Raw genomic sequence first — 26,874 nt, forward strand, 5'->3', positions numbered from 1 at the left:
ATTCACTACCATGTACTTTTTTTAATTATTTTAAAAAAGCAAAAAATGTACATTCTCGCAATACCAGAAATGCAATTGACAAGGATAATTTTTATGTTCCTCAATATTCATCTTCAAAACTTCAACGTAGTTTCAAGTATGCAGGAGTGGAAATTTGGAATTCAATCCCATTGGAAATAAGAAAAAAATCACCTAATTCATTTAAAAAAAATTATAAAAATTTACTACTATCATTTCACCAATGATGATGGCTTCAGGACTATGTAGAACTTATATTACATGATGTATTTTGTGTTCATTCAAGCAATTATACCGTAAATTTATGTTTTAGATTCTTTTGCCTCGCTTTATTGATGTTTAATTTGTTACTTTTTCTTTTGTTGAGGGTGGCTGCTCGACTAGAAGACCTTCCAGGTCACTTCGCAGCCACCCGTTGCAGTATCCACACATAGGCCTAATACATTTTACGTTATCGTTTGTTTTATCCGATTTTGTTGAATATGTGTGTTTATAGGCTACTCGCAACAAATAAAATGTCAATCAATCAATCAATTGCTAGTGTCATTTCTAAGTTGTTTGAACATTTCATTTTGTATCACATTGAGCATTTTCTACACACTATTGACAACCAATTTGACTTTAAATCGAAACACAGTACTGACATGTGTGTAGCCTACACATGCTTAAGCAGGCTATTTCTCACTAGGCCAATGTCAGTCATGGTAGCCCTATGTTTGCGGTATTTCTTGATGCTTCCAAAGCATTCGACCGTGTAAATCATTCTGTATTGTTCTGTAGGCTAAACTAATTGCTAGGAATGTGCCTGCAATATTTGTTCGTCTAATAGCGTTTTGGTATAGCCAGCAATCAATGATTGTGAGGTGGGGTTGTGCTTTTTCTGACTCATTTACTGTATCTAACGGAGTGAGACAAGGAGGTGTACTCAGTCCATACCTCTTCACTGTGTATATGGATGAACTGAGCAGTAATCTAAACAAATTCGAAATAGGTTGCTATGTTGGCAGTTCATGTCTCAATCATTTAATGTTTGCTGATGACCTGTGCTGCTTTGCGCCTAGTTTGAATGGGTTGCAAACATTGGTAGTGTTATTCATATGCAGGTTCACATGATATTTTATTTAATTCTGATAAAACTGTTGGCATGATGTTTGATACTACTTACCTAAAGCTAAACCTGCAGCCCAAAGTCAAATTGGGAACCTCTTACATCAAATTTGTTGACACTGTCAAGTATCTAGGCATTGTTATAAACAAGTTTTTGTCTGATGACGATGACATTAAGCGCCAAGTTAGAGCTTTATACTGTAGGCCTACAGCGAACATGCTACGTTCACGATTTTCTAACTGCTTTTCCGCTGTAATAAATGTACTATTTCGCACGTATTGTTTACCTATGTACTCCAGTCAACTGTGGGCCAGATACTTATCCTCAAGTATTAATAAATTGCGTGTGGCTTACAATAATGCATTTCGAACATTGCATAAATTACCGAGGCGTGTTAGCATTAGTAAAATTCAGACGTACCTTCATATTCCTACGTTTCATGCCCTATTCCGAAATCGTATAATTAATTTTGTCAACCGCTGTCAGGTCTCATCTAACAAGTGGTTAGTTGCAGTTTTTACATCAGAGTGTTATGCTTCTTCTGACTACCGTATGCGTCTCACTATAACGTGACTATGTACGCATAATTTTTGCTTATATAATGTAACCTTGTGTGTTTTGTGACTTGTGTTGTGTTTATGAATATGGGCCTGTCTCTTCAGTGCCTGATGCAAATAAATAATAAAAAAATAAACAGAGATGGATAGCACCTAAATGAACGCCGAACGGGTGCCACAGTGCGCCGCACCTACATATCCTGACGCCACACAACTTGTATTTTTTTGAATCACTCTACGCCACAGTGTGCGCGCCTATTTGACTGGCGTCTAACTGTCTGCGCCTGAAAGACGTGGACCCCTATCAAAGGCCTTGTCAGTCCTGGAACGAAGAAACTTCAAGATCAATAGCGGCGCTGGTTCGACTCTCGGGGTGTGCGCTTGAGCCAGGCCCGGATTTAGGGGGGGGGCAGAGGGGGCAGTTGCCCCGGGCCCCCCGACTTTTGAAGGGCCCCCCTATGTGGAAAAAAATGTGATTTTGTGTTATTTTATTCCTTTTGACCTTTAAAGTTTCTGCAAAATGCTGTGCAGTACTGGACTGATGCTACTGTAGACGTAGAGATGGTTTTACGCGCCGTAGGCGCAAAAAAATTTTTTGCACGGGGGCCCCCCGATCTAAAAGTGCCCCGGGCCCCCCATCAGCTAAATCCGGCCCTGGCTTGAGCAACGCACGTTAAGGGCTGCTCTCCTTTCAGCAGCATCTAATGGATGGAATAATTCCCCGACAACAAGCCTTCAACAATCGGAAACTTCACTCTGTCAATCTCGGTGACCGGGCCTGCGTCAGTGATTCAAAGCCTCTACAAGTATGCGAAACTGCCAGGATTAAGCTCTCCAAGAAGCTTTCCCAGTCCGAGGATAAAGATTCAATCAATCAATCAATCAATAAAGATTCAAAACCAATCAACCATTTCTGAGTTTTAGATCTGGCACCACTGCCATCCACCAGACAACCAAACTACTTTCAGGTAGGCTATGCTTGGTTTCTGAAAAAAATAAAGGAGCTTAGACTTAGAGGCCTGTAGTCACTAGGCTGAATTTAAATTTTGTTGCAAACTTTTCAGTACATGTTTTAGTAAGTGACCAGAAATTATCATTTACATCTCAAATTATAATGGCTAAAGTCTCAGCAACCTCCCCCATTTGTATTGACGTTGTTTCTTCAATGGACAAGCTATCAATTATAGAAAACAAGTCCCTCAATATTGATGGCAGAGAAGTAAGTTTTGAACTAAAAGTACCGGTATATGGTTTAAATTTTGGTCAATTTAAAAGTAGTACATTGATTTATTTTGTATCACTACTGACGTTCATTTAGTTAATATGCAGTTTTTTAGTGTATGATAATTCCCTTGTGTTGTAATTGCTCAAAATTAACTAGCCTATGTATTTATTGATAACAACTTTTGTTGCATAACGCATATATGTGTTAAGAAACAAAACTTGTTGTATAAGTATATATATTCAGCCCTCGAAATTAGCTTCCATCTACGACGGCAAAAACTTTGCCGCCGCCAAATCAGCAAACCTTGGATTGCGGCGGCAATTGCCGTATGCTTTACGATGTAAAACTTTGTATGTAAAACTTTACGATAATTGCCTCTACCCAGTGATCGATTTTGAGTAATGGGTAGTACCAAATTTAAGTCATAAATAGAGTAGACAACCGGAAACAGACATTGCAGTCGGCTGCAGCGTGGGTCAGGTGTACGTCGGAAGGCGTACACCGATGCATAGCGCTCAAGTCCGCTTTACCGCAATGCAGGATAAAGATAATAAAACAAAAAATAAAAAAAACTTTAAAGTTTAAACAAACGAAATTTTATGCGCTTATTCTTCGTGTTTCATACGGCGGTAGCGGAGAGCATCACGCAAGCTATTTTATGCGCTGACAATGCTCTTGTGAACTGTAAAAAGTTTGCAACGTTGTAAATACTGGCTTAATTGTTACGAAAAAGTTATTCTTTCATAGAATGCTTATTGTTTACCGGTGTCGTTGCGAATATAAATCATGGTGAAGGATACAGTTAAAAAGTGGAATTTACCTGCTATAGGTTATCAAACAAAGGAAACAGAAGGAAAAGTTAGCGTGGTACCGGTATTTTGCAAAATTTATAAAGAATTTTATGACGGAAACAAATCGGAATTAGAAAAGCTACGGGGTCAAGTTAAAAAAGTAGAACAAAATTGGATAAATGATTCTTCGGCTGTAAAATAATGCTTCCGATCATATGGCATCGCGCGTTCACGAACGGGCAGTTTTGCGTCTTCAATTATTCCAGTGACGACGCGACAACCTCATCCTCCGATATAGCATTTGATGATTCCGATTCGGACTAGTTCTTTATCCAACAGACTTTGTGTTGCTCGCACGCAGTATCCCAATTGTGTCTAAATTATGTTAGTATAAACGTAAATCGAGCCAATCTTCTCGCAGGGAGCTATTAATTTGTTACCGGTACCTGTTTGAGCAATTAACTTTATTTTATGATGGTTCAACGTCGCTAGATGTCGAAAAACAAACGTAGATTTCTTCTTGGGCATTGTTGTTACCCAGGCAGCAAAATTCGTTATTTTTGCATTGATTTTGCATCTGTAGACGTTGAATCGATGTAGAAATGATGGTTTTGCTGTCTGGGTGCGCAATATAACCCGCCGGGAAAATTAAATCGATTTGTGCTGACTCGAACGTTGAATCAACCCAAAATTAACTTACTTTCCCCCTGAGTTATTTGACATGAATTAACGTAACAGCGTGCGTATTGCGTTCCTCGCTTTATCGCTACTTTTAGTATTATTACATCACAACAAATCAAACGATGCGGTCGTGATAGACTACTCTAGTATATTTTTCCCTTCTCGTTTTACATGTTTTGGTACAATTTTGTCGTAATAAACGTTCACAGCAATTGCCGACGCAATTTCAACTTTGGCCGTTTGGCCTCAGCAAAGTTTTTGCCTAGTAAAAATATGCTATAAAATATAACATTTTCGAAGACTGCGTGAGTGTTCACAGCAAGTAAAGTGGTCCGAGGTGAGGTCTTGGCACGGTGTTTCTGCTGATTAAACTCCGGCTGTGAGTAAATAATACAGGAAGAAATTTTGAACAATTTTTGTCTTAATTAAGTGATCATTTTGCGGTGGCATTTTTATTGCCGTAGCAGAATTGCCATTATGACGTTTACGGCGGCATTTACCACGGCAATTGCCGAGTGCCGCCGCTAATTTCGAGGACTGTATATTATACAAGTATATAGGCTATATATATTAGGGTGGCTCTTAAAATTGAGTTTTTGAATTTTGCTTGGGACACCCTTTCAAATGGTGAGGTCAGAAAAAATAACTCGTGCAAAATTTTTTTAATTTTGAAGTTGATTTAGAGGTGGCCCCCCCCCTAAAGTTCTGTGCCCTCCCTCGAAATACCAAATCTGCGTATCTCGAAAACCACTTTAGCTAGAGATACAGTTTTTGTGTTAAAAGATGCAGAAAACATGGTTTTCTATCTGCTTTCTGAACATTGAATGCATCTATCTTGAGTAGAAAAGCAGTTATTTAGAAAAAACGCATTTGACCAAATCTTGATTTTACAAATTTTTTTGTGACCACGAAACCGTCTACAAAATTTCGTTTTTTTGTCTAAGTTTTTGCATCTTAGAGGGAACACTGGTGACGATATTCATTTCAAAATGTAATTCTGGTCAGTACTGGAAGAAGCGACATTATCGACAATATTTTACATATTGCCTAGCGTATCGTGACAGGATGTCTGCGACCTACATCATCGGACAATTACCCTGTCCTTGCAGGCAACCAACCAGCTGAGTTTCGTCGGGAAGAAGCCATCCTGTCTCTTTCTCGCCGCACTACGAACCCCAACCACTTGCTCCACTCAAGTCTCTACGAGTCTGTGAGCGAGCAATCGAGCATCCTCGGCAACTGAAATCGAGACACCCATTTGTATGTGACGCACAACTCCTGATGAAAATCGCTGAAGACCAATCCATCAGTGCGGCTACCTGGGAGGACAACAAATAGAGCTCAGAAGGGAAGAAGAACTCCTCAAGACTCTAAAGTTGTATCTCCGACACCAGCCCCCATCCAACCGGAATGCATAATTTGCCAAGGAAGGCCTGGGTGCGGCTCAACCACCTGCGTAGTGCGTACTGGGCTAGCCTACTGGAGTCAGACTATTTCGCTCCAACATGCACAAATGGGGGATGGCTCCATCCGCAATCTGTGAGTGTTGCAAAGAGGAACAAACCACAGACCACACCATCTGTAACTGCGCCAAATGGTGCGTGGTCTGCTTGAACTGGATGACGAATCAATGGACGAATCAAAGGATTGCTGCTCGACACCTGCTCAAGCATCTAAAACGCATCGCCACTGCCCAAGAGTGGTAAAAGACAGAGCCCTTGACCCCTGGAGCAACAAAGAAGATTTAAACTAAGAAGAATCGACAATATTGTTCTTAATGGAATTTAGAAACAGTTTCCTGTGTTCAGTAACAACTTGCAAAAGAAACTGAAGTTGGTACTCTTCTTCAGTTAAGATTTTGTTAAAATCCTGGATTAGACTTAGAGCAACTCCTCTCTTCTGCTTTGGAATTCACTACTGAAAGTCCCTTCGCCATGTGTAAAGCTTGAATAAATGCACCATCTTCAGTCCAATGAGCAGGATCCTTTGAAAGTATAATTATTGCTTCAACTTCACCCAACAACTGAAGAAGCCATTTTGAATTAGAGGTGCAATACTGCTCTAGACCCTTATTGCTAAGAAACGCATCTACTTTGATGCTTGGTCTCCTTGGTGCACGTTTTAGCTGTTTACTTTCCACAGACAATCGAAAGTTAAACAAGGCTAGTCCAACCATTTCTTCGGACAGATACCATAAACGCAGACCAAGCTTTTTGCATAAATCGCCTTCGCCATCCAACAAGTGCGATGCATAACACCTGAAGCTTGAAAGCGGATTCCACGCTCAGGAGTTTCTCCAAGGAATATGATAAAAAAACGGGCATTTTAGCTATGCATGAATGCATAAAAGTTTAGGAATACTTATTTCGTTTATTGCTTTACCAGTTTTACAGGTTAGTTTATGAGCTTTGTTTATTGAATAACTTGGGCCACAATACTTGTTTAGCTGTTTTGTGCTAGAATACCGAAAACAGTTTTTTTCTAAATAACTGCTTTTCTACTCTAGACGCAATCACTGTTCAGAAAGCAGATAGGAAATCATGCTTTCTGCATCTTTTGACACAAAACCATATCTCTAGCTCAAGCAGTTTTTGAGATATGCAGATTTGGTATTTAGAGGAGGGCGCAAAACTTTAGGGGGGGAGGGCCACCTCTAAATCAATTTCAAATTCAAAAAATTTTTGCAGGAGTTATTTTTTCTGACAACCTCAACTTTTAAAAGGGTGTCCCACACAAAATTCAAATTTTTTTCATTTTTTGCCAAATAAGAGCCACCCTAATATAATTATGGGTCAGATGCATCAATTTGTACCTGTAGTCTCCAGAACGGAGAAAAAATTCAGAATGCTTGTTGCCATAAAATTTTAATTTAAAACTCTTGAGATACTTCTCTACCAACTAAATCAAAAGACTGCCCCCAAAAAATATCATGTTTTTATACTGAAAATTAAATATCAGTGTGAGTATACCCATTTTATCAGTTTTTAGCAGGTTTACTGCAGTTGTGCGATAATGTACCTAAATATTCTGATACTTCAGCCAAAGTCATGTATTGTTTGACCTCAAGGTAGTAATAAATCATGTGCTAGCAATAGTTATAATGTATTTGGTAAGTACCATGAGAAAAGAAGATTTTTTTGTTCTGGAGACTACAAATTAAATTTTGGCTACTGATAAGTTTTAATACCAAAAAATTTTTGGGAAAAGACAGCTAAATTTTCCAGATATCTATGCAGTATGATAGTCTCTTGGAACCTTTAGGAAGCCGTGTGAACTCACTTTGATGAATCATAGGAAAATCTACATTCGGGCTCATAGTATTCGGGCTCATTGTATCCCACAAAACTTTGCTTAAATTTGCACTGACCACGGCCTACTAGAACACGGCCAAATATGTTGCTATTTGAGGAAATTTCTAAGAGTCTGAATTGTTACAATCATAGCTATGACAAACCTATCATCTTCCCATTTCCAAAAGTAAGTAAAATGAGCAATATTTGCATCTAGACATATTTTTGGCTTGTTGTTCCAGAGATTAGATATGTATGTTAAGCACAACTTATGCAATAATAATGTAAAATATGTAAATTTTCCAACTACATCCTGGAGGTAGTCTCATCATACAGTCGTTAGGTTTTTTGTATAGCAGGATTTTTTGCCAATAGCCACATTTTACTTGCAAAATTAAACTTGGTGGAAAACAAAACAAACTAAAATTTAAATTAGCACATCAAATGAACCGCTTACAACATAGAATTCACAAAAAATCCTTGATATTTTAACAGCAACATGCAATTTCACCAAAAGCGACACACCAAACGATACTACCTCCAGGTTGCAGTTGGAAGATCTTACATATTTTACATTGTTATTGCATAAGTTGTGCTTAACATACATACCTAATCTCCGGTTAAACAAGCCAAACATATGTCTAAGTACAAATATTGCTTATTTTACTTACTTCTGGAAATGGTAAGATGACAGGTTTGTCATAGCTATAATTGTAACAATTCAGACTCTTAGAAATTCCCTCAAATAGCAACATATTTGGCCGTGTTCTAGTAGGCCGTGCACTGACATTTGGTGAATTAGCACAGGTAGGTAAGGACGAGGTATTTTCTATTTCATCATCACTGTCAGTTATGAATGCTTCAACTATCTTTCGAAATCTTTTCTTTAAAGATTGGTTTTTCTCCTTTAAATTGGTTACTCTTACTTTTAAAAGGGATGTTTCCTTGTCTTTATGGCGCCGTACTTTTCGTGCCACATTCTTTATCTGCCTTCGATGCTCGTCAGTCTTTGGTGTTGAGTGCAGTTGTGGAGCTGGACCACTGCTAGTACTTGCACTCACATCAGAGGTGTTCAATGTTCATAGTCGTATTTTTCAACTGCTGCATCTTCTTCTCTCTGTATGCTATCATTTTTTCTCTTTTCATGTTTCTATGATACGCAAGATCATGAGGCAATGCCTTCATTTTTTCCACTTTTTTCTGCATAAGCCAATTGCTTCCTTTGTGAATCTCTGTCTTTAAACTGTGAATGTTCTTTTACATTTTTGCGAAGACGCTCTCTGAATTTCCTTGTCCTTAAAGTACTTTTTTCATATGGAGCCATTGCCAATCAAATATGCGTAAAAAGCACCTCACAATCACAGCTAAATTAAAATTTAACAACTGTAACTGTATCTATGTTCTCTAAGATCAAAAATAGGTTACAGAATGCTTCAACAGGTATCATTTCTTATGAGCAACTTTTATTGTAACATTACATGTAAAAATAACTGTACAAAGGAGTGCTTACTGGTTTTACGAAAAAAAAAAGTTCTGGAGACTACAGTGTTCTGGAAACTACAGACAAATTCAATAACAAATAAATTCCTAATCTTTTATTTATTGCGAGTCCTCTCTGTGAAATCCTGCCAAGTGAGCAATGAGCATACTAGTCCATCACATACTGGAAGAATGTTTGCCATTTTAAACAGGGAAGCATAAATTTTTTGTTAAAGTTTGTTCTGGAGACTACACAATTTTGGAGCCAGGCTAAATAGCTTCCATAGAAGAGTGAACTATTATCACACTTTTTTAGTAAATCTGTTTTTTTGTTTTGTAGGTTTGTTTATATATAAATTTGCATCATTTTACACCCAAACAGGAGCACAGAGTAGGCATTGGTAGAGTAGTACCATGGGTCGTTCTGGAGACTACAACATAGTGGAGCCAAAACTGCAGATTCGTGAAATTGAGAAAAATACAAGGCCAAAATTGTAAAGCCAGTGTCATTTCAACATTAAAATGTAGCTAAAGCTGCACAGTGTTAAATAAAAGTCAGTTTAGCACAGCAGTATTTGCCTGTGAAAAATCACAAGGGTATTACAGAACTAAAAACGTGAAAAATCCAAAAAAAGTGGGCAATTTTGTGATAAATCCAAAATTTTTGCTAAGAAGTTAACAATTTCCATTGAAGAATAGCATTACATAGGGGGAGCACATATCTAAACTGTAACTTAAAGCCTAAAAAAGTAGACTGAAACCTTAAGAAATACCAAAACTGCAAAATGCGTTCTGGAGACTACAGGGTACAAAATTGATGCATCTGACCCTTATATAGTTATATACTTGTTCTGAATGTTCCCCTTCTATATCTACAGCATATTTCAACCCTGGCTACATTAAAATACATACTTATTAAGCATAGCTAAGTTATCAATAATAATTTTATAGAACATAACGTTGTTTTTAACATGACCATTAATTAATTATCTGGGCCACCAGTTTTGTAATCTGTTGTCACTCCACTAACAATACTTAGTTTCAAATAAATAACAATAGCCTACACACTATTTGGTAAAGTTCGAGTTTGATATCAGAAACTACCTTCTTTTGAAAAACTGACTTAACCATAGAACATAGCATTTGAGGAAATGGCATAAAGCAACTGTGCTTTCGGAGTGACAGTTGTCTGAGTGATCAGTCTTGTGGAAGTGCCAGTGTACTAGGTAGAATGTGAAGGATGCAACCTCTTCTGTCCCCTGAACATTTTGTCCAACTGAAAAGATCGAGAAAAAAATGGAACAAAGCTGATGTTGATGATCGGAGTTTCCGCAAACATTTTAAAATTTTCCCCTTGAATTAATCATTGAATTTTGTTTATTAATCCAAACCCTAATTGTAATTTGATAACCCTAACCTAAAGTGGGGTTCAGTTTATTAACTAAAATTTCCAGATACTAAGTGTGGTCAACTGTTTCAGCAACTTCGATCAGTGACTTTGGCTCTGTTGTATTTTTTTCTCGATCTTTTCAGAGGATGACATCAGGTTATGAAGTGTTCAGGATCGGAATAGGTTGCACACGAATGTGAATAATATTTAAAGATGTATATTGTAGCCTATATATATATATCTTTAACGTTAATATTAACGTTATATACACATAATTACCTCGATGGTCGTTAATACGCACATTGACCCTAGACCTGACAATGCATTCATATTTTTATCTGAATTTAGTTTGCCTTTTGAATTATGATCAAGATGTAATCTTACAAGGAAATGATGTTTATCTTCAAGGTGCTTTAATTCACATGTGCAGACAGTAGATAAAGTGTCTACAAATACCCTCTTTCTATCATAGGCTACATGAGTGAGTTCTTGTGATGTAACAGAATCAAAGCCAACTTAACAGTGTTAAGTTTCTGCAAAATACATGATTTCATTTTGATTTTTGTTTCTTTATATTTAAATTAAACTTGAACTCGTATTAACTACCTTGTATTAACCCTTATCTTTATTCTTGTGGTCTAATTTCCAGACGAATATTTTATTGTTTAATTTGAAATAGTGATTAGATCAATTCTGATTGAAGTGCCGAATTCTTTAGGATTTGCAAGATGGATTTCTCCTTTGCGATCTTGGTGCTGTGTTGTCAAATTATCATCGATGGGTTAAGATGTTTCCACGCATCACTCCATTTTATGCTGTCAAATGTAATCCAGATATAACATTGCTCAAAATTCTTATTGCTTTAGGCATTGGTTTTGATTGTGCAAGTAAGGTAAGAGAATATTGAACTTATGTGTCTTGCCCAATTGAAAATAAAATTTTGAAAATATAGACTGTGAATTCAGGTTGTGGAAAAAAGTTGTAGGATAATTCTTTCTTGCAGCTTTGTCTATTTGTTACAGAACAGATGCCGAAATTCAAATATTACTCTGTTTGAAATTAGTGACTTGTTATTTGAGAGTTGCCGAATGCAAAAGTAGTACACTGTATATAATATATTAGCAAATGTTGTTTGTAAGAGCAGCACTACTGAATAAGCAAAGCATGTATTGTACAAACATCAGCTAATAATGATAAGGAATGCGTATGATAATACATGTATTCATCATTCTAGTTGAGAAACACTGCTATAAGCTGAAAAAAAAAAATTTCAATGAAATGTCGAAGCTTTAAACCACATTTGTACCACACCTACAATCTACATGCGTAGGCCTACATGAGATATTGGTAGATGTATTTTTTGGTCTAATGTAATTTGCAAAAGCAATGGTTTTTCAGTTTAGTTTGTGAGTTTTATAAATTTGTTTCATTTAATCCCTACTCATTATATACAATCTAATTGTTCAGTCTTGCTCTGAATATGGCATTTTTGAGTGATTAGGACTGTTTGCTTTTCTTACTGGTGGTATTTCCAGTTGTTATATTGTCAAAAGCTTTACCATACATAAACACTGCAGCTAGTCCTAAAAAGGAAAATGTTCCCTTCTAAAGCTTTATTTTTATGAAGTGTTTGACCAAGTTGTTGCTATCTCTTTTGGCATCAAAAACACATTGCATATTTTGTTGTTGTGCAATTGTGTTCTTATAGTTATACATTTTAACTTTTACATAGAAAGAAATTCAACAATTGTTAGAGCTTGGTGCACACCCTGATAGGATTATATATGCAAATCCTTGCAAGCAAGCATCCCACGTGCGTTACTCACGTGACAATGACGTCAGACTTGTTGTGGTTGACAGTGAAGAGGAGTTGGTCAAAATAAAAGAGAACTTTCCAGAAGCTGAGTGAGTAATCGCACTTTTATTTGTTGAGAGACAATCAGTCAATCACATTTTTGCAAGTTAGAGTTAACTTTTCAAGTTTTTATCAAAGTACAGTAGTTGCATTATTCTTTAATCCAAAAGCAGTGCCACTTCATATTCAAAAACAGAATGCAACCTACCACCTAGGCTACGCATATTGATTGTGACAAGCAGCATATTACGTATTTTATTATAGGCTATCTCAGGCGCGGATCTAGGAGTTTTTTTCGGGGGGGGAGCCAGAAAATTTGAAAATCAATTAAAAAGAAAGAAAAAGATAAAACAGATATGAACAATGATACTACGACATATACCATATGCTATAAAACAGAGTTCAGTGGTTCTCAACCTTTTTGTTTTGGCGGACCCTTTTGGTCCCTTCAAAGCAGTCACGGACCGCTAAAAAAAAATTATCTGAAATATCGCTTCTCCTATAATGGAATCAAATGTTTCATAAGTTTCGAAGCGACACACTTAGAAAAATTTACTGAACTTGCAACGCACTTATGACGACTGATGACATTGACGAAGTTATGTTATGAGCTTCATGTTGGCATACAGCATCAAAAATCAGTAGGCTACCGTAATCTATACGTTGATTTGTTGTTTTTCAATAAATTTTTATCTGTTACAAACCATTTCTCCCTTTTTTCATTTCTAATCAATATTAATTCGTTACAATCTTTGTCATTGCAAAACTTTGAGTAGTGATAGACTGCTGACTAACGTAACTTGCATTTTTAAGTTAAGCATTAATCAATAGACTGTTGTCTCAAAAGAATTAAGTTGAACAAAGCCTTATTAAAAAATTAATTCATTTACCCGTATAACGGCATATATGATATTTTTTTAGTTGAGAAACCAAACCTTTGAACTTTCAAAGGACTTCGCACCAGTTCGTTTGGAATTACAGTTTGAAAATCACGGTAATACACAAATAAAGTACAAGCAACCAATTTTTAAATTTCGTAGTTTATTAATCTTGCTGCAAACTTGGAAACTTTCACCGACCCCTGAAATCGCTTCACGGATCCCCCGGTTGAGAACCACTGAAATAGACATTAAAACAGCCATTTTCATCAATTGTATATAAATGTTTAAAAAATAAATTTTGCTTGAATAAAAATTGCTAAGCATGCAAAGTAAACTTGAAATCTTGTTTAAAACCCTGTATGCAGTGTCCATGACGAATTGGATATTTGTATGTTTGCAGGCATATACGGTAATTGATTGAAATTATAATGAAGACTAAAAACTATAAAACATCCATTCAAGGTTTCAGATTGTTTCAACTGACGTCATTTGGTTCAACGTTGGCTTCAGCTGAGTCAGCTCCAACAAATGATGCTATTAAAATGTATTTGAAGTTGTATGAATTATGAAAGAATATAACGGAGTCTGATGGATGGATTATTTGAACCATAATAATAACAAAAAACTATTCCCCTCCCGGGATAAGTTAAGTCCACCGTGGGACTAATATCAGCTGTTTAGAAGCATATCAAACCATTTGATGCGGAAGCATAGCCTACAATTTCAACAAATTCTCACAAAAATTTCGGGGGGGAGGGCCGGGCCCCCCTCCCATAAATCCGGGCCTGGGCTATCTGATGTTTTGTTCTTTTAGGCTTGTTCTCCGTATTCAAACAAATGACTTTCAATGTTGGTTTCCTTTAGACTCTAAGTTTGGTGCTAACTTAGATTTGTCACGTCACTTGATTGATACTGCTCATAAGATGGGTCTCAAGATGTCAGGGATAAGGTAAGTTGTCTTTTAGATTGAGTTTTAACTATTCATCAAATTAGTGAAGTATGTTCTTAAGTTTATGTTCCAATTCAATGAATCGATTTTTATTGCTTTTATGCAAAAATTCATCCTGGAATTCAATTTACAAAGTCCTTGCAAAAGCATTGTTTTTGAAATTTAAATGTTTTTTACATTTGCAAAGCTTTTGAATCACTAAGATAGGCCTCATCATCAATGTTAAGAGATTCCAGTTGTTTCATTATTAGCGGTGTTTTATTCTCACAAACTCCAAAACAATAGAACTACTCTTGGAATGCTTAGCTCAATTGTGGCTTGACTAAAGATGTGAGTCATTTTTTGCGCTCATTTAAAAAAATCTGTCTTAAGATTAAATGCTGAAACAAAATTTGCTCTTTTGCTTTGAAATATCTGTTCTGCAATAATCAAGACATGGATAAGTTACCAAAATAAAACTTGTATTTTTTTCACTTCACCTATGATCTAAAACGATGCGTGGTGTGATAGAATAATCACAAACAGTAGAGAGTAGCACACGAAATTGGCAAAGTCAAGTTCATTATATTTGAATAGAAAGAACTTGAATTTAGTGAACTGAACTCTCTTCCTTGTTTTATCGATAAGTTGACCTGTATCAGTCGACTAGAGTCATCCAAACAGTCCTCATCACCATCAGTAGCACCTGAAGTTGGGTGGTTCATTGGTACCACTTGCTGAGTTTGCGGCAACGCTTCTGACTTACAGAACTTTTTCAAAACTGCGTTAAACTAATTTATAAGTAAGTTATTTGTCAACTATAATTTTATAGTTTCTTTTGCAGTGGGTATCATCAATCAAAACAGTTCTTGCTTGAAAAATTGTTTGAAACTATTGGAAATAGTATAACAAACAAAAAAAGTAATGTATTAAAACGATGATTTTCAAAGAAAAATCTGAAGTTTTTTTGTAGAATACTAACATCATCCATTTCATTAGTTACGGTACAGTAGCCTACTTTTTGTTATTTTAAGTTTTCATGTTGGATGCCAATGCTTGGAGTCGAATGCTTTCTTGGATGCTTTACAAAACTGCAAACTTCTTTTCGAATACGCTCAAGAAGTTGGATACAAGTTTAATATTCTTGATATTGGAGGAGGATATTTTGGATCAGATGATACCACAGTGATCTTTGAAGAGGTAACTTCCTAGTATTTATTAACCGATTAATGGCTATCTTTTTTCAATCACGATATTTTAAAATACATTGTTTTAATCGGTGCATTTCTTTCATCAGAACCCTAAGTTCAAAACACGAGGCTGCTGTCTGTTGTTACTGATCACAAACGAGTAATCTTTCCGATTTCACTACATCACGTAAAAACTTATGCAATTTCAATATGCTTTCGCTACGCATGTAATATTTGTCTTTGAAAGTAGCCATTTTATCATTACTATTTCACTTTCACTTATTTATGTCTAATTTGTTGGCATGGTAATGAATTCTGTTCATTCGAAAACAATCTCCTAAATTTTCATCGATACTATTCGTGCTTAGTTTGCGTCCATTGTCAGTCAACATGTGGACAAAATATTTCCCGCGGAATCGTTTGATCATGTTCGCATCATTGCTGAACCCGGGAGATATCTTTCTGAGTCCGCCTTTACTTTGGCCACCAGCATAATTGCTAAAAAAAAAGTGACTCGTATTGTTCCTGTAAAGAATAAGACCAACAATGGTAGGTTTAAACTTAAAATAAAAAATGTTTCCACTTACCTCTGGCGAAAAAGCACAGTGGATGGTAACGGAGAAATGTTTTATTTGGTTTTTGAGCACTATATACTTATACGGTATATTGCAGAAATAATTGGCAGCACTGAATAATGTTGAAAAGGCCTTCATTTTTCTTTTGTTCATTGCATTAGTAAATAAACCAAGGAATAAGTGAAGTACAGAAAAATTTTAACAAACCAATAACATACCATTATCAAAAAAGTACCTCCTTCTGGATCAATACGAATTTTGTTATTCTCAAGATGCAGTGGATCATGATCCTCCCACCTCGACCAAAGAGCCTGCTTTCATGTATTACATCAGCGATGGGACATATGGGACGTTGAGTAAAGCGCGATTCGAACCTGTGACACCAGACATCTTAAAGGTAACAATGCCAATAATGATTCTGAGTCCCGAGACGAACCAGGGTTAACTCATAATCGAGATGGATATGTCAAATAGGTTTATCTCACCTTTCAGGTGTATAGATTATTGTAGAGATTCATAATCTTTTGAAATCTGAAGTCGAAGTCTTACGAAAAATTAAAAAAAAAATTCTATGCACCCGCATTGATAGTTTTTGCAATATTCAGTTTAAATAGTCAACCAAAGAATGTTTTTACAAACCTGCAGCTTTTAAATGCGTTTATGTCAAATTGTAGTTATGTTGAGTTGTAACACTTTTACAAGAATTATCAACAGTTGTAACAGACTTAGCAAAATACTAGCCTTTCTTATTGCCTTTTCGCCAATACAATAAGAGACATCATGCAGAATTATCTCAAAGCATGGCTGAATCTTTCTGTTCAATTTTAGAATTTCCACTTCTCCAATCTGGTTTTTCCCCCTCTTCACTAGTTCAGTTATTCCTGACCTACAGTATTGTGTTTGAGACAGAGTTGTTAAAATAACTTTTCTTCATCTTGGCCCTTCATGTGACGACAACGACTTAAAAATATCATCAACAATGCTCTCGTCTGCCTATTACACTGGCTGACTGGCTTGATGAGCTATAAACATTTTCAGTTTGACACCGAACCATCTTGTTATCTTGATCAGCCGGTACCAGAAAAAGCGACAAAGTTTTCATCAACTATCTGGGGACCAACGTGCGATAGCCTCGACCGTGTCATGAAAGATGTTATGTTGCCTGAACTGGATACTTCAAACTGGCTTCTATGGCACAGTAAGTAATCCCAGAAGAGTTTGAAAAATTATTTGCTCGGTGCTAGCAATTTTTTATGTTGTAGCTTGAAGGTCATTTAAGACACTTTTTATCAACTTGTTGAACTATAATGAACTTTTTAAATGTACTCTGCCTTCACGTCAGACAAGATACCAGTTAAAAAATCTACTAGTGTCACTTGTCAAAGCATATGGCTTAAAGTTACATAATAAAACTAGCTGAAACTGCACAACCACATACTGTACCTTTCTCTTAGTCTAACTCTCAAACAAAACTGGAAACTAACCACTTTCTGCCCGCCTCATATGATTCACCGCTTGTATTCTCACACGACGTAATGATCTTTTACTAATCATTATTACTCATTTTACTGGCCAAATTAAACCCTGTATAAGAAATGTACTTTGCTGCGCCACCATACTGCTGCACTGACACTGCCTGCTTTGTAAAGCGCTGAGGAGCAACGTATATCTGCGATGAATACAGCATATATGAAAACACATTATTACCACAGCGTTTAGCAACACGTTTTGAAAACTGCTCTCCATTCAACGGCACCTAGTGGGTGGAATAAATTGCCAACAAAACTTCAGCAGTTGGAAAATTTCGTTCTGTCAACCTCGGTAACCGGGTCTGATGCCGTTCTTTACAGCCTCCACAACTGCCAAAATTAAGCTTGCAACGAAGTTTTTTCAGTCTGTGATTTAACACCTCCACTATTGTTATCAATCATGTGTTCAGGTTATGTGTTTCTGCTACTGCTAATTTGCTGTGTTCTGTCGAATGTTCTTTTACTTCTGACCACAGATATAGGAGCTTATTACATGACGATAAGCTGCTTTTTCAACGGATTCAACACCACTACCATCTACTACGTCATTTCGAAAGATGATTTGTAAGTTAATTGTTCAAGAATTATATCATTCACTGTTCTATGTTAAGACCTTTGTGGGCCCTTAGACGGGAATAATTTTGAGCCCCTTTTCAGCGCCCTGGTTGAAAAAGTTGGTTCTTATTACAACAATCCTCTTCTAAAGGCCAGCTTCCTTTCTTGACAAGTAGTTGGACATTAGGCTGGCGCAAAATCTCCAAAAAAAATTTTTTTTCTTTTAAATTTTTCGTCAGTTTGGAATATTGTTCCTTTTGGTAAATGTATCTCCTACACCAAATTTTACAAAAAAATATTAACGTTTGACCCTGGTTCACCTGGTTTGAATTTTTTCAAAATATCGAATTTTCGCTTATCCCTGAAACTGCTTACTCGCTATCTTCTAATGCACTCTAGCATCTTAATGGACACAATAAGAGGCAGTAACACAAACTTGTAGCAAGCAAAGTAGTTTAATTATCAATTCCATGAACACTGACACATGTATTACTCTCAAAATGTCGAATTCTACCACATTTCAGACATGATTTTCTTTGTGCACTCTTCACGTAGTAAATATCTACTGCTTTCAGTTTCTTGAATCATTTGACGATGTTTATCGATTTTCACAGGCCAACAAAACTTTTTTTTATATAAAGACATGTGAGAGTCATTTTAAGGTATTTCGAGGCTCCTAATTCTAAAAATGCACTAAGTTTTCTCGAATTGGCTTTAGTTTTTGAGTTACAGCAAAAACATTTTTTTCGCAATTTTGAGCCCCTATAGATTTAACGTCGTGTCGTTTACTACATAGACAAAACTGAAAGTAATCCCAGGCACATTTCTGAGTTGTATAAACGCTATTTGGAACCAATCACGTTGATTACAACCCAAACAAACAGCTATTTAACGTTTACTGGCCTAGTAACAATCAAAATATGATGCGAAGTAAGCCTGAGGATACAAGATGTAGAATATATAACTTGCGTTTTGCATTAATATATTTGTTCATTTCAACAGTCTCAGACTTACTAAGTAAGCTACTAAGTACAAACAAAATGCATACATTGTTTAATTGTTTTGCTTAACAAACTAGACAAATAAACAAAACAAAGCAATCGATGAACAAACGCAACTCTTTATTATGATTGGCCTACTGAGCAACACCCATCAAGGTACGAAGGCCATTTATATAACTACAGAATACAAAGTTATGTTCTTCAGTAAAGTAGCTGCATTTATCCTTGCTGCGGAAGAACGTAATCTTGGCCTTGAAGTCAAGAATGCCATGTTGATCGAGATGAGGAGCCAAGATTGCAGCTACCACTTTTGATAACTAAATCTTTAACTACCACAGTAGGTGGTAGAAATGGTTTTGAGAAAAAAACTTGACCTTGCTACAAAACATTACTGAAGGTATTGAGGTTACTCTCAGACATGCCCGTTTTCCTATTGTTTCAAGCAAATCACCACTTGAAACTTTAGAGAGGGCAAACAAAAAACAGAAATAGCAACGTCCATGCAATGACTGCCTTGCACACTCCATGTAAACATGATGTTCCAACTTCCTTCGAACATCCTCACCGTGCAGAAGTATCAATTTTCATGGTGATTCCACGGCTCTCTTCATGTCATGGCACTCTGAACTTCTCAGCCTTGAGCCTAGAAATGGGTTTGAGTGCAATGTTTGCATACTTTAGGAAGAACCCAGGACTTATCTTGATCACCCAGCTTCATGTCAAAGTAATAATAATAATGCTTGTTTTTATATAGCGCTGTATCTATCGCAAAATGTGTTGGTCCTCTGCGTTGCTTCATGCAGCAAAATATATCTGGGTTGTTTGTACAGCATCCTACTTGTCAATGGCATATTTTATTAGCCTATATGCCATTTATTTAGCCTATAGACCAGAAAAAAACTTCTTGCAGCAAAGACTTGGCCTTAGCAAAGGCTTGGAATAAAACTTCATTTGTAGCCTACAAGTATCCATTTCAGTAGGCCTATCTTTTCAATATAAAGCTGCATTCATAAACACATGACTTTCGGAATATTTTTCTTGTGATGTAGGCCTACTGATTCACAACTGTTTTCATTGAGTATTATGTCTCCCTTACGTTAAACACAGTTCATTTCAACCTTTGCTTGCGTTTTGAACTTTCGTGCAATATGAACCAATTGAACTAGACAAGTGCAATTATGACATCATAATGGTAAACAGGGCTGAAAATAAGTAATTTGCTAATTGAATGCTTTTGAGAAACGATTTCAAAAATATTTTCATTGTAGAATATCTCGAAAACTAGAGGCAATTCGAAAAAACTAAGTGCATTTTCGGAATCAGGGGCCCTGAAATACTCTAAAATGACTCTCATCTTTTATGCCAAATTTTTTTGTTGGTCTACGACGTTATAGATTCACTGACTGCGAAAAGGCTGTAAAATCAACTAAAATGACACTAAAAGCATACACTATTAGTGACTCTCAGACTTGGAGTAGGGTGAAAATGTTCCACGTGGAAGTTAACAGAGGAAGTGACGTCAAAATCACGTGGTCAAATTTTGAGAAATCCTCTCTTGAGATACTTCTAAACCACTTCGAAATTTACTAATTTTTCAGAAAAATTCAGAATTTCTCCTTGGGTGAACCAGGGTCAAAGGTCAAAACCCAACAAAAATTTTTGGTTTACAAATATCAGTGAGCAAAATGGAACATTATTCCAAACTGACAAAAATTTTAAAGAACATCAAGGAAAATGAGCCACCCTATTGGACATACATGTACATCATGAGTGATTAGAGATCTTTTATAGAAAATAGTTGCTGCAGTAATAGTACTGTGTCTGAAGATAGCCAGAGATGGGCGTGATCTTGATCTTGAAGATCACTTTTTTTTTGGTGATCTTGATCTAAGATCACTTTTTTTGTGTGATCTTGATCTTGAAGAACAATAAGATCAAGATCACTTTAAAATTGAAGTTTACTTACTAGATAGAGGCATTTTTTTAGAACTCGTACTGTACAAAGTAATTAGTGGCAACTACTACCATTAAGCCACTGTTAATGTGATATGTGTCCAACAAAAGATGGTTTAAAGTCTCCATTTGATCTGGTCAGTGTTGCCATTTCAAATTTGAAAAAGTTTTTTGTGTTGGTCATAATAAAGAAGTCATCTTCCGTGTACTACTTTATGTTGACGTATAATAAATATGATTGAACTTTGTTCACAATTTCCATGTGTGAATTTTAAAGAAATGTTTTCTTTCTTTGATCCAGTTTTAGATGTTTCAAAAGTCTAGAATGGCGGTGTTACAAAATTTAGAATCCAGCCGATTTTAGTCATGTAAAGTGGTTTATTGCAGCAAATCAACCAGACCAAGACTTGTTTAGGGTCTGAGTATGAAGCGGTTTGTGTGACCGCAAACCTCTGAACTTTTTTGATAGCAGACAACAGTATCAACGTTGCCAGGTGGATAAATGGTGCAATAAACTTTAACATAATACAGTGAAAGTTAAGAGTACTTAGTAACACGTATAAAAACTCCCACATGATTCAGACAAAAATTTGGTAAAAAATGATGCAGTTCAAAGATTATTTTTATTTATTTCATCATCATCATCATAATCCATCGTCGGTTTGTTCCCCACTAGTGGGGGTGGCCGATTGTTTCCGCGCAGCAATTGTCTTAATCCCTTTTCTCCATTTCACCCTGTCCCTTGCATCTTCCTCCTTCAGTCCGACTTTTTTAAACTCATCCTTCAATTGTTGCTTCCACGTTCTTCTTGGACGACCGCGTTTCCTCTTCCCATCCACCTTTAGATCTAGTGCCTTTCTAAGAAAACTTCCTTCCTCCCTCCTTATCACATGTCCATACCATCTTACTCCATTTGCCCTTGGTCTATGGTCTCTCTCATCTCTAGCATATCCAACAATTCTTCAGTCCTTTTTTCCCTTCTCGTTTTCACCCCACACATTGCTCTCACCATTGACCTTTCCGTTCTTCTCAGGATTGCCAGTTCACTCTCTCTCAATACCCATGTCTCGCTACCATATAGCATTGCAGGCCGCACACAGCTCCGATATACTTTTCCTTTTATCCTTAGTGAAAATTTTCTGCCATACAACATTTCCCCACATTCCCTGAACTTATTATAAATAAAAAGTATAAAACTAATTGCAAATTTTGCGACTTTTTCAGTACTGCTGTAATTAACCTCGGCCTTGGGTGTGACGTTGCGATTCTACGCAAACTACGTCAACAATTGATAGGCCTAATAGCAACAGTCACTAACTTAGTACAATTTTTAGGCCAGCGATCGAGTAGTTAAAAGTAAAAGTTAGCAATACCAATTATATACCTTTACCCAGGTTGCTTATAGTAATTATTTTTTGCAACATCATTGATCAAAAACTTCATTTTTTTCAAGTACACAAAAAGTGATCTTGATCTTCAAGATCACGATCTTGATCTTCAAGATCACATAGTTTGGTGATCTTGATCTTCAAGATCACCTATTCTTGGTGATCTTGATCTTCAAGATCACCAATACTGGTGATCTTGCCCATCTCTGAAGATAGCCAATGTACAATAGAAATGACAAGATTTCCCTTTTAAGTATGACTAAATGAAAGCTTTGTTTACCCGCTATTGCTAATTGTTATGTTTGAGACAAGAGATGGCGAGGCAGACTAAGTTTTTATTTGTTGTTAGGTAAAAATTGGAAAGCATTAAAAGTGTTGAGGTTAGTTGGATTAGTTTATGAGGGATTTTTGTAGAACAAATTGATTTTTTGTTTCAGCGATCGTCTCCTTGCTCTAACTGGTGGAAAGGACATACCTGGTCTTAAGTTTGAGCGAAAGAGCCCGGCTAATTGAATACCTTCTGTAGTTTTTGTCTTTAATCTCAGTGGGAAATGTTCGTTTTCTATGTACTTACAGTCGCTATGCATTACAAATCTATAGAAAGTGTTGATATTTTGACTTATTTTTGTTGAATTAATTTTCTACAATATAGCTTATTTGTATTGTACAGCAATACTGTGCAATTGTACATGCAATGTATGTAATGTATGCTGAGCACTTCGTAATACCATGAATTTTTCCCACTTTGGATGTAGGCTTTATACGCAAAGTTAAGGAAAAATTAAAGGTTTTACCTTTTCCAATTGTCCAGAATATGGGATGGAATGAAAGGCAATTTTGTAGTTGAAGATGAAAAGGGATGGAAGATTTAGATGGGAGTAAAAGACAATATTCCATCCCATTTGCATCATGAACTTTCTAACACCGTTTCTAGTCATACAGAATTTGTAAATGACGTTGAGTAAAGATTTCCGTTTGGATTAAAATAATTCTATTTGCGATACGTATTGAACCAACGGGACTATTGCCCGGAACGGTTATTCGAGAATGAGAAGTCGACGACATCTTGTAAGTAGCATAGATTAAATTCAGTAAAGTTATTTAAATGCACTGTGTCGCAATTCTCTCTATCTCTTACACTTAAACAGACCCTGGAAAGATTGATGACGTAGTTTAGTGGGATATCAAACGTTAAACATTAAACGCTGTGAACAGTCAATTAAATGTCGAATATTTTTACTTGTGAGACTGTAGATTGCTTCCAGAAATACAGCAAACTTCATCGTCGTTTTCAAAATAGATATACGTTTCTTGTAAAAGCAAATTTACAATTAGCAATAATTTCCACTTTTACAGTCTATTCAATATCGTCTAGAACTCTACAATCGTCTTCAACATACTTTCGTTACAAGTTCTAATCCCCATAATACACAACTTTAAAATCATACTCAAATCACTCGGCTGTTTATAACAGGTTTGCTTTGACCAGAAACTATGGTAATTTTTCATCACAAGAACTCATTCTTCTGGTCATCAAGTTAAAGACGTTTCCAGAATTGCACGAGTACAAAATCTTCTAGAAGCAAGGTTCGCAATAAAAGATTACGTAACACATGAGCAAAAGGTTACCTTAGGACAATGCCCGAGAATGACACCTCGCAAGAATTACGCAATTAAAATAGCACAATTGCTCAAGAACATATAGTGTGGCTTGCCGTCTGGGCTATACATATTGGTTGTGACGAACTACATCGCTTTTGTATGATTCCATTGGTATAAACACTTGAACAATCAATCAAACAGTCTAAGAAAAAAATAAAATTATGTGCCGGAATACAGAGCACTTTGACACCCAAGCGCTAGCTGTGGCAGCCTAACAAGATTACGTGGTGGTCTGGTGTGCTTCGAGAAAAGATAAACTTTTGTTACAGATCAGTGTGATTAAACATTCAAGCTAAACTCGACGAAAAAGTTGGAGCAAAGAAGTGCTCTGTCCATTTCGTTACGTTCTATATTAAAATGTAAGCCTAAAGCAATAGAAAAGCAAACTGCAGAGCGTAGTAGCGATTAAGCTGTCGTCATAATCAATGCAGCCTACTTGTTTTCTTCAATTGCAATTTTTGTGACCGCCTTCTACCAGTGTTTTTATTCGTTTGCTATATTGTTTAATTGTAAATCTCATGCAGGACTAGCATCCGTACCATGTCATCCAGTAGCTAACCTATAGTTTTTAATTTGGCTGTTATTATTTCTTACACCGATTGTTCATGATGCTTCTCGCATTTGTTTTCATTTATTTACTGTTTATTTTTTTCAGTGTGGCCTATTCAACTTTGTTTTGTGTTGTTTCTCTCTGTTTAGAGTAATTAGACCATCAGTTTTTGGCATTTTGTTTATTTAAACCAAAAATTATTTTTAGGTTTGTTTTATAAACCCACTTCACAATAGGCTACCTTCCGCAAGTCACTGACTAGGCTGGACATGGCCTTATAGGTCAAGACCACAGATATAGGCCGTCTAGTTCTCACTCCTAATACCAGACAGTAGGCTACTTAATCCTTATAAAAAATATTGCTGTTTTATGTTTAGCCTAAATTTAGCCCATAGTTTGTGGGCTTAGAGCATCTAGAAATGCAAAAATTCGCAAATAAAATGAAAGCTATTTTTGAGCTGAATGGGAAGAAAATCTCATAATGAAAGATGAGAAAAACGTCTTCTATTTCATCCCATACCCTAACCATGTCTACAACATACAGATATTGTTTGTTGGGCTACCATTTACAACAGTAGGCTACATATAGGCTACGTAGTTTTCCGTTAATTTTTGCAATGATGTTTTAGCCAGTAGGCCTAAATTGGCCTGTCGTAATCAAACATTAAAAAGTTTCTCTGACTGCTTTATGCACGACATTACATTTTTTTAATCATTATTAGAAAACAGCGTTACGTTGGTGCAAGTAAGTTTTTTTCTTTATGTTGATCGAAAATAATCCTGCCTCACTTATTAAAAATGTAATTTCATTTTGCTTTGTTGTTTTACTGTAATCTAGACTTGGTCGGCGTATGAGCAAGTTTTTTCAGGCTAGATTGGAGGGCAGGAAGTCATCAGCCACTCAGCAGTCTCGTCATCCAGGACCCTCAGTCCGTGCGCACCGTGTGGAGGCCTGTGGGTTAGGCAGTGGTGGGCAGGGATAGAGAAACCATTTTAAAAGTAGGTGGGCCCAAAGGCGTAGCAGTCAAAGTTAATCAAACTTCTGGGGGGCTTCGCCCCCCAGACCCCCCATAACATTGCTGCATTCCTAATACTTCAAATCGTTTTTACATTGTGTTTTCATGATTGCCTTTTGTGCCAACCAGCGAAAAATTTCCGCTTTTACAGAATTGTTAAATTGCTCTATAGCGCTGTACAAAATATGGCGATGTAACCTACACACGAATAAAAAGGCAAAATACACACACAGTTATAATACCAACCTGAGAGAAATACTCAGCAGCAATATACAGTAGGCCTACGTGCATGCACTGCATATTATGTAATGATATCATTGTTTTAACCTTAGAGAACAATTAGATTGATTTATAAATTACTCCACCAATCACACCCACACGTGCTGCCCATCAACAGTGGGGCTCAACAGAAAAGTTTGAAGATTAGATTTCATCATTGAGCTATCAAAGATAACACAGGCCAACGAAAATTTTTTTTTTTAAAAGGCACGGCATGTGAGAGTCATTTTAGGGTATTTCGAGGCCCCTGATTCTGAAAATACACTTGTTTTTTTCGAATTGGCTCTAGTTTTTAAAATAGGCTACAGAAAAAACATTTTTATGCAATTTTCAGCCCCTATAGATTTAACGTCGTGTCGTTTACTACATAGACAAAACTGAAAGTAATCCCAGGCACATTTCTGAGTTGTATTAACGCTATTTGGAACCAATCACGTTGATTACAACCCAAACAAACGGCTATTTAACGTTTACTGGCCTAGTAACAATCAAAATACGACGTGAAGCAAGCCTTAGGATACAAGATGTAGAATATTGTGCTTTGCGTTAATACATTTGTTGACTTCAACAGTATCAGACTTACTAACTAAGCTACTAAGTAGGCCTACAAACAAAATACATACATTGTTTTGCTTAACAAACTAGACGAATAAGCAAAACTAAGCCATCGATGAACAAACTCAATTCTTTAATATGGTAGGCTTAGGGGAGACTCGTGTAAGTTGGCCCCAGCAAAATGAATTTGTGAGCTAATAACAAAACATATGTTAAAGCGAATGCTATTGAAGAGTAGAGAATTCATCACTCTAGAAGTGGACATATTCTTGCATCAAACAAACATTCTTAGGTAGGTAGCCTATATAATTTTTCAAGTTTTCCGAAAAAAAATAAAATGGACCATCTTGCCTCTCTGTGCGGGTAATTTGGCCCACCATGAAAGGTATGTTGGCCACGTGGGCAACATGTCCATTTA

At 36.4% G+C, this 26,874-nt stretch overlaps 1 protein-coding gene across 3 annotated transcripts; it reads left to right on the forward strand.

The window, feature by feature from the left end:
* The first annotated feature begins 2,758 nt into the window (after positions 1 to 2,758).
* LOC145764828 (ornithine decarboxylase-like) lies at positions 2,759 to 25,414 on the forward strand. 3 transcript variants are annotated; one of them, XM_082576506.1, is made up of 10 exons: positions 2,759 to 2,902; positions 11,258 to 11,431; positions 12,272 to 12,444; positions 14,090 to 14,224; positions 15,238 to 15,403; positions 15,762 to 15,942; positions 16,241 to 16,365; positions 17,007 to 17,166; positions 17,908 to 18,061; positions 22,832 to 25,414. In XM_082576506.1, the coding sequence occupies exons 1-10, from the start codon at positions 2,798 to 2,800 to the stop codon at positions 22,905 to 22,907; spliced, it is 1,449 nt and encodes a 482-aa protein (XP_082432632.1). In that variant the 5' UTR covers positions 2,759 to 2,797; the 3' UTR covers positions 22,908 to 25,414. The 3 variants fall into 3 exon arrangements, with proteins under 3 accessions (XP_082432632.1, XP_082432634.1, XP_082432633.1); XM_082576508.1 differs by having other exon boundaries at positions 17,974 to 18,061; XM_082576507.1 differs by having other exon boundaries at positions 17,040 to 17,166.
* The last annotated feature ends 1,460 nt before the right edge of the window (positions 25,415 to 26,874 follow it).

Source organism: Aplidium turbinatum, chromosome 2 (assembly GCF_918807975.1).
Source record: "Aplidium turbinatum chromosome 2, kaAplTurb1.1, whole genome shotgun sequence".
In the NCBI taxonomy this organism is placed as follows: domain Eukaryota; kingdom Metazoa; phylum Chordata; class Ascidiacea; order Aplousobranchia; family Polyclinidae; genus Aplidium; species Aplidium turbinatum.

What these genes read in the sequence shown, in the direction of transcription:
- LOC145764828 (XM_082576506.1), top strand. Translation starts at nt 2,798, where the DNA reads ATGGCTAAAGTCTCAGCAACCTCCCCCATTTGTATTGACGTTGTTTCT. An exon ending in AAACTGGCTTCTATGGCACA is followed by an intron (nt 17,167 to 17,907) that starts GTAAGTAATCCC and finishes TCATGTGTTCAG; the next exon opens with GTTATGTGTTTCTGCTACTG. An exon ending in GTCATTTCGAAAGATGATTT is followed by an intron (nt 18,062 to 22,831) that starts GTAAGTTAATTG and finishes TTTTTGTTTCAG; the next exon opens with CGATCGTCTCCTTGCTCTAA.